Source organism: Diplotaxodon limnothrissa, linkage group LG15 (assembly GCF_057381915.1).
Source record: "Diplotaxodon limnothrissa isolate DT_005_m linkage group LG15, D_limnothrissa_male_GT1.1, whole genome shotgun sequence".
NCBI lineage: Eukaryota > Metazoa > Chordata > Actinopteri > Cichliformes > Cichlidae > Diplotaxodon > Diplotaxodon limnothrissa.
In genome coordinates, this window is record NC_140610.1 from 1,093,607 (window position 1) to 1,105,378 (window position 11,772).

At 46.8% G+C, this 11,772-nt stretch overlaps 1 protein-coding gene across 1 annotated transcript; it reads left to right on the plus strand.

Annotated features, from left to right (window-relative positions):
• Positions 1 to 364: 364 nt before the first annotated feature.
• Positions 365 to 11,275, plus strand: ankef1a (ankyrin repeat and EF-hand domain containing 1a). The gene is made up of 10 exons (XM_085373275.1): positions 365 to 554; positions 1,299 to 1,460; positions 3,315 to 3,514; positions 3,602 to 3,751; positions 3,943 to 4,066; positions 6,167 to 6,983; positions 7,221 to 7,447; positions 7,711 to 7,850; positions 10,824 to 10,979; positions 11,153 to 11,275. Exons 1-10 carry the CDS (start codon positions 365 to 367, stop codon positions 11,273 to 11,275), a joined length of 2,289 nt encoding a protein of 762 aa, XP_085229401.1.
• Positions 11,276 to 11,772: the final 497 nt, after the last annotated feature.

Genomic DNA, 11,772 nt, shown 5'->3' on the forward strand with positions numbered 1-11,772 from the left:
CACAGCAGCAAGTGTCTGTCAAACAAGGGGAGCCCGTGTAACCCGTGCGTGTCTGCGTGCAGGTGCGTGATGAGCTTGAGGGTTTATGCGTCTGTACTGACAGATTTTTAACAATACTCGTGACTTTATTTTTCATGTACTGTGGTGATGTTTGTCTTAAAGAGACCAGAAAAAGCACTGGGCCACTTTGTATGAAAGTCGCCATTCACATGGGTAACATGAACAACTAGCTTATTTAAACTGCAGTTTTTCAGAGGAAAAGAAAGCACCTAAAAATTGTAATTCAATTAAAACATGTTAGAACCAAATATTTGCGTGCATGTTAGAAAGCTCCTATTTCATACCAGCATTCAGTGAGTCCACAATGAGCAGCAGAGTGGCAGAGGGCCGCCTGCAGACCCTGCAGATCTACCGCCTGCTTCAGCTGGTCCATGAAGGGGATACGGCACAGATAGAGAAGATGGTGCAGCTCGGGGCGGAAGACCTCATCAGTCTCACAGAGCCGAAGGACGGCGTGGGGGTGCTCCACGTGGCAGTTTCAGCCAACAACCTAGGTAATGTATGCCTGTGGGTTGGCTGTGGCAGACTCATTCCTTTGCAACAATCAGACACATTTGGTTGGACGAGTGCTATGTTTGTTCAGCTCAAATACTGTGGGTATTTACAGTACAGGTTATTTCATTGGAGATAATGTATCGGAATTTCAGGAGCGGGACCACGCCTCCAAACACGCTCCTTCCGGTTGTCATCTGTATAGGTTCCGCCAGTTCTGCAAACTGTTCATTGTCGTTTACGTGCCCCACCGTCCCTCCCTCCTTGTTCTCAATTCTTTAACTTCTTCATTTCTATTTAGTCCACGGGGATCTGCCAGGCCCGGGAGCCGTCCCCTTCGAGGCCTTCCCCAAACTGCAGCTCAATTCATGTCAAAGCATCACTTTTACCTACTAAAACGCTGTCAAACCTAAAATGAGGACGTGGGCCCAGCGAGTGAATTTAGTCTTTGTGTCTTTGTTTGCATGCCGCATTACTTGCCAAAGAAAATGTCCACAGAGATTTGTGGCAGCATGTAGAGTTCTCGAAAACGGCAGCGCAATGGAAAATGGATGTTATTAAGTTTGCTAAACATCTTAATCACTGCCTGCAGTAACACTGGGGAAAGAGGACATGGGGTATAAACATGTATTTCCAGTTACTTTTAAACATAATCTGCATCAAGCCCAGTTGGTCTGAGAATTTACCACAAGCCCAAATATGATCTGTCTCCGGATTGTTTCTGCTTTCTCTTTTTCTCCTCGCAGAGCTCGTCACCTTCCTCCTCTCCAAGGGAGCAGATCCTAACGTGCAGGACAAAAGGGGCCGCGCTCCGATTATGTTAGCTGCTGAGCTGGGCAACCATCCCATTGTGTCTCTTTTGGCCCACAGCGAAGCCAACCTGAGGCTCCTGGATGTAGAGGGCAAAAGTGAGTTCAAAACTAAAGGCATTACTATTTATAATCTCTGTGTAGGTTTAGCAACACTGCACTGACAGAACAGTTACGGGATTTCAAACACACTAAAGCTTCGTGGCATGAGTTTCTATGGCCGATGGTACAGGTGTAGGCGGCCCACTTTTGTTCATGTAGTGTGTATATGGTGGTAAACAGCAGGGTTTTCTTCAGATGTCTAGTTCAGAATTGCAGCTGTCACACAATTCAAATAAGTTTTCACAATAAGAACCCAGAGGCATTTCAAGGGCTCAGCCCAATGGCGATGCTCACTTTTAGAGGGACATTGATGCCTATCTTTGTCTCCCTTAGCTTTAACCACACAGTGGGTGATTTTCAACGACTTGGCAACTCGAGAGAAATTCAGTCACATCTGGCGACGTAAAGTGACTATGGGTGAAAAAACTATGGCAATGAGAAAGAAGTCTGAGTCTTTCTCAACTTCAGCTGGCACTGAGAGCACAGGATGCTGGTGGCTGACAGCTAACAGGGAAGTAAATACATTAGAAGTTACTTAGGTGATGGGAGTCTGTCCGTTAACAGCCGACTGTTACCTACAAAGTAAGGTTTGGGAAGCTAATCGCTTCCTGTGCGGATGCAGGTTTATCCCACGATCGTTTTAAACAAAGAGACTCTAAAGCTGCAGCTTTTTGCTTTCTGATTAAATAAAGTTTTGAAACAAAAATATTTTGTAGCATTTAACAGCTGCAGAATGATCAAGGCTGATATTATCACAGGAACACGTGAGAGTTGAATTTCAGAGCTTTTTTGTTTGCGATATGTCATATTTGTTTAAAAGTTCCTGCACAAATGAAGCTCATTCATTGTGTGCCAAGTGTATCAGATGGTTTGCTTTAAATGTATGTATTCTCATTTGAGTCTCAGTTTCCCAAATGGGGGCGTTTCCATCTCAAGTTAGGTCAGCTGGATCGCTTGCGGCGTCTTTCCGCTCATGAACATGCAGAGTTTGTCTCTTTAGATATTGATGAGGAGGTGGTATCCCAGACAACTCCAATCAGAGCGCACAAAGGTCTTCTGAAGGAGCTCGTTGAAGTAATCGTGATAATGACCCCATTACAGTGTGTCTGTGGTAGCGATTACTCTAACTGGCTCTCCTTTGAGAGGTAGATCAAGGCTGAGTGATTGAATGCTTCCTGACGTGTGCATAATTTACATACTGTATGATGTATGTACACATGTGTGAAGAGCCATATGAGGTTTTGTTTGTGTGTCATGCCACATGGACACGTCTAATTACAGATCAAGTCCTAATGATCGTCTCCTGTGAAACACGCTGAGCAACTTGATACGACCCAGCTCTCCCTGGGGTTTTGTTCAGCCTGGCCTCAGTGCTCACAGCAGGCTGAGCTTCAGTAGTCACACACACCTGTTTGTGTTATCCGTCGTGTCAGGAATATGGAGTAATGTGGGAATAATCAGAGTGGGGAAAGTAAAACACAGCATCCTGCCCTCCCTCCTTTTACAGCAGTTTGATCCACCAGCAGTTAGCAGCTGTGCTCGGTGCTGGAAGCGTGGAAGCTCTCTGTCAGAGCAAAGTTTCCCGAAAGTTTCCTCGCTTTTAATTTTGCAGTAGAAATGAAGATGGCTTGATTTGACTTGGCAGAGTTAGCTCGCTGATAGCTGCGAAGGACTGCAAACACTGGATTAGACGGAGGGTCCACATTAATATTTGAAACAGCATTTAGGTCTTAAGTGCTTAGCTATCAAAGTAGTCTGATTACACTGATGTACAGCTTTATTGTTGACGCTTACTTGCTTCTTCTGTCTCATGAGCTTTTCCTAAACTTTTGCACCCACGCTGTGACTCAGATGTGCTGTTCTACTGCATCTACCCCACCAAACGCCACTGCCGCTGCCTGCAGGTGTTGCTTAAGTGCGGAGCCGATGCCAACAGCGTGTCAGTGCAGGGGATGCATGTCTTTCAGCTGATGTGTGAAAAGGCCCAGGAGTGCACCCCCCTGTGCCTCATTATGCTGAATGCCGGGGCAGACCCCAATGCGGCACACCAGGTAAACAACAGGGACTGTGAGACCTGCGTTTTGAAGACAGTCTGTTGGAGCTGAAGCCTTTCCTCTCCTCTCTTCCCCTCTGCTCAGAAAACTGGAGTCACAGCGTTGATGGAGGCAGGCAAAGCAGGGTCCCTGCCGCTTGTTAGAGCTATAATCAGGATGGGCGGAGACCCCAACGCCTCTGACAGGAAGCGGCTCACAGCCGTCCACTATGCTGCCATGGGGGGCTTTTTTGAGGTGTAGTAGCTGCTCATATATAATAGCTGACATCTTTTGAAATGGCAATAACATGCAAAGTTAAGCTGTATCTATTAGGTCTTATTCTACTTTGTCCTGGAAGCTGAATTAAAATGACAGCGACCCACTGTTAGTGTAAGCAGCACCTCGGATTTAGGCTCGTCTAACGTGTTGCTCTGGGCTGTGTTCAGGTGCTTCAGGTGCTGTCTGCATACTCAGCAGACATGAGTGCGATGAGCCTTAAGGACTGCACAGCCTTACACTACGCTGCTGCCTCGGGCAATGCAAACTGCTGCAAGTTCCTGGCACAGAGAGGTACTGTACTCTTTAAAGTCTTCTTCTGTGATGAGGCCTGTCACTCCTGCTGATGCCTTAATAGGAGCCCGACTGTGCAGATATTTAAAGCTCATATCAACATTACGTTCAGTAATTTCAGTCTGATGTCACTTGTAGGCTAACGCTGAAACGCAGGAGGAGAGCACAGCAGCTATTACTCAAAATGTACATGAGGAGAAAGCTGGTCACAGAGCATTGCAATCGGCTCCGAGTCTTAAATGTGTGTGTTGGTGTTTGACAAACAGGGAAACAAACTGAATACTTAAGTAAAAAGGGCTCATCGTAATACTTACTGTTGAACGAGGTAAATGTGTCTCAGCCTCGCAGCCTTATATAAAAACCACCATGACGTGTGCTCTGCTCGAGCGTCTCGGTCATTCCTCAGACCTCTGATGCCTGGAATCTGCTGGACTCGCTGTTCTAGCCACTGGGACCACTTTGGACTTGACCTTTCACATCTCCAGCTGTTCTTTCCGCCCATCGGACTTCTTCCCAATATTACAGTAAGCTAGGATTGTCGCGTCTGCAGCCTTGTGCTCTTTATCGGCCACAGCTCTGTGTGGTTGGTCGTCAGCAGCTGTCTGTCTGCGCTGCCATGACTCTGTGGAGTCCTTTAGGCCGAGCTCTTCTAACCTCTGGTAGGATTTATTGATGTCAGCCACCTCCTCTGTCTAGCCCATGCAGGGGCTTTGTCCTCCTGTTTCTCCTCCTCCTGTTAGCTCCTCAGCTACCTAAGGCACTGTTGTAGCAGCTCATCTTGTGGGTGGGGGTGGGGGCCATGTATTCATGGTTGCTTCTGGCTTGTCGCTCTGATCCCCTCCCTCTCTCTCGTAGAGCCCAAAGGTGCTGGACTGCGTTCCCAGGGTCCCACCTAAGCATCTATGACACTTATGTGGCCGTGATGATGGCCGTACGTCTGTACTGGCTCACATCTTATTGCTGTCTTCTCAGCACCTGCCTCACCTTCTGTAGGCGTCGCCTCTGTGAGTGCGTGTTCATGAGGCTGTCACATTATTGTTGATCACGGTGTTTTTGAGGTATTGCTACGTAAGTATTGTATACCCAAACTGTGTAATGATTCATATGCATGGCCTGTGAGAGGAATGCTGACGGTTACACTGAATATTTTCAAGTTTAAAAGGGGAACAGGACTCTATTTGGAATATGGGAGTTTCAGTTCGTTCCAAAAACTGCTCTACGGTACCTTTTTACGGTACGATGATTTCAATATGTTACCCTCCGTTTGTAGTAGTGTTCGTATACATGGAAACGTAAAGGAGCACGCTCCACGTTACTGCCAAAATGTTGAAATGTCATTTCATTTACACGCGTGTGGACGCTGGAAGAGTCGAGCACATTTACACGCGTGTGGAAGAGTCGAGCACATTTCTGATTCTGTTCTGGTTTCTTTGATACACGAGCACGTCTCGTTTGATCACACACGGGGATTTCCCAGCTGCTATAAATATGGATCAAACTGTCGTTTTATGATCAAACGCACAGTCGTTTCAGAGATTAACATAATAACACAGTCCCCCTGCTTTTTTCATGTTCACACGTGGAAGTATTGTCCATAATTACCAGCTTGTGCACGCCTGCTGCTCACCACACCTGTCATTGTGTGTTGGTTTTAGCACGTTGTCAGCTTCCTGTGTGATCAGAGGTCTTTTTGGACTGTTTGCTGCCCAGCTGGGGACAAATCTGTCCCATCACTCATGTTTCTTAAGCTGATTTGGAGACATTTCTGTCCTTCAACGCGCATATTAAACCCTCTCTTGTATTGGAAACATCCCACGTTCATGCATTTGTGACTTCTAGGCTGGACTTGTGTAATTTGCTGTTATCAGGATGTCAGACAGTACATTTGTCCCATGTTGACGTCTCCTCACTGCTTGGACTGGGTTCTGGGTAAACTCCAGAACTGAATTTCGAATTCTTCTCCTCAGTATTTTTATAACAGATTGGAGGATCAGTGTTCTCCCCTCTGTGTCTGCATATCTCTGGTATGATACTATAGCTGCAACCACAGTCCTGAGGACATTCTGCCGTGTGTTTATATAACCTCTGCTCTGTGGTCAGGTTGTAACCCTAAACTGAAGAACCGGGAAGGTTTGCTGCCGCATCAGATTGCCAAAGATTGCGGTCACAACGCAGTAGCCAAGGAGCTCCGGAAGGCGGAGAGGAAGCAGGGAAAAGGCAGCGATCCCAGCGGCACCGGGCAGATGTCAGAGCTCTGGGCACTGACTCTCCACGACTGGTCTCAAGAGTATGAAGCCGAACTGTGGAAAGCCTTTGGCGACAAATCAGACACAGTTACTGCAGAGAGGTTTATTTCTGTATTAGAGGAGCTACAAGCTCCAGTTGAACCAGACCGGATCCAAGCAGTCATCTCAGCCCATGGAGGAGACGTCAACATCAGTGACTTCATCAGAGGAGTCAAGTACATCAAGAAACCGTTCCGCCTCTCCTTGTATATGCCTAAGAAGAAAAAGGGGGGAAAGGGAAAAAAAGGGGGCAAGAAGAAGAAGAAGGGTCCGTTTGTTCTCCCCATGCCCGTTTGCACCCTCCCACCGGAGCTGAAGCCCCGACGAGCAGACGGAGGCCCACCCAGCTTCATGATCAGCTCCTATTTTAACTGCTCGGACGTCCTCCGATTCGACCTGGCTCACCCGCCAGTGCATCCGGTGATGAACGACTCAGGATGGTACATACACAAGCCACCGCCGGTCTACGTCAACGTGAACTCCTGCGTGAGAACCAATGATCTGGAGTCTCTGGACCAGGCCTTCAGTGAAGGGGTGCCGGTGGACGTTCAGGATGAGTTTTACAAGACGCCGCTGATGGTCGCGTGCTCCACTGGCAGCTATGAGACGGCTCAGTACCTCCTCAGCAAGGGGTGAGAAAGTTCATGTTCTGATTTCAGTGCCGTTTGTTTTTTCTGTGGCTTTACAATAAAAGCCAAATTAATATTTTCAATATTTTTTACCCGTTTCTTTAGCTTTGTATCACAAAGCACGCACACAGAAGCAAACTGAGTTTTTCTGGTGTTTGAGAGATGACTGCTGATCCGAGCCAAAGAATGGGCCTAAATACTAATACACGCCTTAAACCCTGACATCACTGTCTGTGACAGGGCTGATGTGAACGTGTGTGACCAGTTCTTCTGGACCCCCCTCCACCATGCGGCGTACGCCGGGCAGCGGGAACTCATTGAACTTCTGGTGAATGCTGGAGCTAACGTCGATGCCCCGGCCCTGGGCGGAGCCACGCCCCTCATGAGGGCCATTGAGACGTCTCGAGTGTCCTGTGTGGATTTCCTCATCGAGGCGGGTGCCAGTGTGCTTGCAGAGAACAAGAGAGGTGTGACGTAGTTCAAAGCCTTTGTACCTTTTTCTTATAATGCCACAATGGAAACACGTGATTTTGTATAATTACTCTTTAACTCTAACTCTCCATCAGCATTTACTCTACAGGTCTCCTTTGTGGCGATGTATAACGTACCAGCATTCATATCCTGTCTTTATAGGCCCATTGACTACAACCCTACATCGTAGCACTTTCACATCTATGGCCACTTTAGAATCACCATGTCTCGTTTAACTGCCGATTTTACTTCTGTACAGAGCAAAGCTGCCTTGATGTTGCCAGAGATTTTGCAAACCCTGTGATAATCGACGTGGTCAAACAAAAGATGGATTCTCTGCCTAAACCAAAGGACAAAGCAAAAGGAAAGGAGGCCGAAGCTAAAAAGCCTAAAGCCAAGGTACACAAATAATCTACGACTTAAAGGAGACCTTTGAAACACATTAAAATCGTTTGCCTTCAGACTTTCCCTGTTATCTTTGTTTCTCTAAACTGTATCTAATGTTCACTCTGTACTATAGGAATATAGCAAGTCTTGGTTCTGATATAGTGCTTTTCTCCTCTGTTTGAGCGTTCACAGCATTTTCACCACACAAGTGCGTTTTCCTGGGCCTCAGTGCTCTTTCACACTCCCACGCTGATGTATGCAGCAGGGGCAGCTCTGGGATCAGCGTCTGGGCCACAGAGACAGCCCGCTCTGTCTCCTGATCCCCATCATGACCTCTAAATCATGTAAAAGGACACACGCTGGTGTTGCTCTCTTCTCCCTCGTAGCAGCAGGGAAACCCGAGCCTGCAAAGGGAGCCGATTACTTAAAGCTGGGCACTCGTACGCAAATGACACCACATGTGTTTGGTTACAGCTACACCGAGCTGGTGTTTAGCTTTGTATTCCCTGTAACCAGGTCACAGTCGGTTCAGATGTATTGATGTTGTCATTAAGACCCTGAAAGCAGCAGGTGTTTGTGACGCGTTCATAAATAATCAGGAGTATTTATAATTCAATGAAAATATCTGTCACACAGCGAGCCGACGAATCACGGAGCGTTTTTCTCTGAGCTCGGTCGGAGGCGGTATGAGCTGCTTTCACTGTTTTCTACAATAAAGGGCAATAATCCTCATCAGGCCCACTGGAATTCACAAACTCTCTGTAAATCATGCACCTTCAGCACTGTGAGTGATTCAGAAGAAGCCCTGTGGTCGTCCTACCCTCTAACCACAGCCGTGGGAACATGTGGGGGCTTCTGTGGGAAGTACACCACTCTCAGTACCCGACTGCATGTTGCTCTTGTTTGTCTTTAAAAATTAGTTACATGTGAACAAAAAAATTAATGTTTGTCAATGAAAGAATAATTACACTAAGAAATATAGGACGCACACACACACACACACACACACACACACACACACACACACACACACAGAGCAGCTAGGGGATGGGAAAGGCAGTTTGATGCCAGCAGAGCCAATGATTACCTGATAACAAGCTCACACAAACAGCACAGAGCTCTGCAGCGTCTGTGGTGAACGCCAGAACATCCTGATGAGAACATCAACACCCGTGTGATCGGTGATTAAGTTAATAATGGGCCTTTGTGCAGAACGATTGGTGTAGCAGCAAATTCTTCCCATGACCGCGCCTCACATGTAGACGGGGTTTTACAAAAACAGCAGCCGTCAATATCCAGCTTAGCCACAGTCCTGGCCAATCAGATGATAGCCTTTTTTGACATGCAGTTGGCAAAGCTCAAGTTTCACATCCTGCAGCCTGCAGACAGTTTTCCTGCATATGCTTTGACAATGCCAGTGATAAACATTCATTATTGCGATGACACACTGACACAGCGGTGGCGGCAGATAGGCTGAACACCTGACGATGATGGCCGACAAAAAGAAACACTCGAATCGATGCAAATTGCTTAAAGCAGGCCTAGATGATCTCCAGCTGCAGCTTCACAGGACCTTCAGTTCAGTCTAACTTGGTACCATCCAGAGGCAGGATCACATCAGCAGCAGGTAGCAGTGATGCAAACATCTGGCAGGAAGTCATATCTCGTAAAGTTCACAGTTCTGTGGATAATTATTTGCCCCTTTCCTGATTTCTTATTTGTCACAATAACATGTTTTCAGATCATCAAACAAATGTTAATATTAGACGACGATAACCTGAGTAAATATTCATTCAACTAAATGATCCTACGTGGAGCTGTGTGGAAAAGTCATTACCTCCTAAAGCTACTAAGTGTCAACCGTGACAACAACTGCAGTCAGTGATAACGAGCAGTGGATCCTTCACTGTGGATCCTTCACTGTGGAGCAACAGTCGTCTTTGTTTTAATTCAGCCACAGTGGAGGGTTCTTGAACATGAATTACCAACATGCTGGTGTGTGTCAGATCGTTGTCCTGCTGCAGAAGCCAAGCGCACTTAAGCTGCAGCGCACGAACTGATGGCCAGATATGCTTCTTCAGGATTTTCTGGTGGAGCTGAATTCAGCAGGTTTGACAGTCGTTTGATGTTCTTTTCATGGAAAGCCGTGCTAGTTTTATGCCGGCATAACAGGACTCAGACGAGAGCTTTACCTCGTCGGTCCACAGCGTATTATCCCAACAGCTTCATCACAGTGTTTTTTGGTAGATATGAGCCTTTCTGTTCTCTTTGGTCAGCAGTGGTTTTCTCCTCGAACTCTCATTTTTGCCCCGTCTCCTTCTTACTGTTGAATCATGAACTCTGACCTTAACACACACAAGTGAGGCCTGCGGTTCTTTGTTGCTCGGGGTTCTTTTGTGACCTCCTGGATGAGTCGTTGATGTGTTTTTGGAGTCATTCTGGTACGCCGCCCACTCCTGGGAAGGTTCTCCATTTGTGTACAGTGGTTCTCATCGTGGTTCGCTGGAGTCCCAAAGCCTTACAAGTGGCTTTGTAACCTTCTCAAGACGGATGTCAGGGACTTTGTTTCTCATCTGAAACATCCGAGCCATGTAAGTGTGACATATATGCAAAACTAAGAAATCAGGAACAGGGCAAATACTTTTTGTAGCACATTTATATACACAATAAGTTTTGTTACTGATGCTCCTCAGATTCCTTCACCAGGTTTTCTCAGTCCAAAGTAAACATTAGCTGTCCGGTGCTTTAACAGAGTACTTCTGTTTCCTCGGTGCAACAGCTAAATCTTTGGATTACTCTTTATCCTGCCTCTGCACCGTTACTGAAAACCATTGAGCTTTAATCCTCAAACATAACGTTTATTGTTAGCGACCTAATCTTGTGCATTTGGACATCTCTAGCTGCCTTTAACCAGCCTGAATCTGACACTTTGTATTGAACACAGCGAGGCTGCAGAAGCTTTGAAAGTCTTGGTATTCACTACAGGTTGCTGCTGCAAAAGTCGCTGTGCAAGCAGAGACGTCGTCTGCAGCAGCAGAGAAGACTCCACCCCAGAAGGATTCAAATAGCGTCGTCCTGCAGAACACCAGCATCACGACTGGGAAAACCAAACTCGTGGACATCACCTTTGTGCCAAAGACGGTGAGCCTCTCCACCGTTTACAAGAAGACGGCTTAATGTGTCTTCTGCTGCCGGCTAGTTGCAGCAGTCACAACGTGCACAAACCAACCCTGCATTAAGCCCGTTAGTGCACACATGTTCCTGAAGAAGTGACTGTGTAATTCCACTTCTCACTCTGACTGTTTTTGTCTCAGGTTTGGGGGAAGCCGCCCACCACCAGCCAGCTGATGTCAAAGACAAAGGTGGACAACCTCGTGATGCCTTTCAGCCGCGACCTCCAGGGCACGATGCTGGAGCTAACAAACAGCGCAGAGTAACAGGCAGCGAGGTTAGACAGAGGCTGACATCTTGGACTGAAACTGGCCACTTATCATAATTGTGGATGTTTCATCTTTTCCACATGGCTTCTTTCTTCTGCCTTGTTGGACATCGTGCTTTGAATAACGTTTCCTTCCATCGCATCAGGTTCCTGCTGCTTTCATTACGGCTCTGTGCCCGTGACAGACGTGGTCACAGGTTTGATGTTTCCAGGTTGTGCGTCTCTAATCATCGATGTTATAACTCAGGATTACCTTAAGAATATTTTTTTCTTTTTTAAGGAGGCACAAGCATCCACGTGGACTCAACGATGAACCGATTGGACATAATCGATTCACTTTTATTGTTTCCTTTTGGGAAAATTTGTCATTTATCACAGCCAGGTGATTAAACGCAGACAGCACTGCACAGCAATATGTGGCAAAGAACAAAGGGCTTGTGGCCCTGATAAACTACATTGCAACTCAGGAAGCACTGCAGCAACATGGTGTATGGA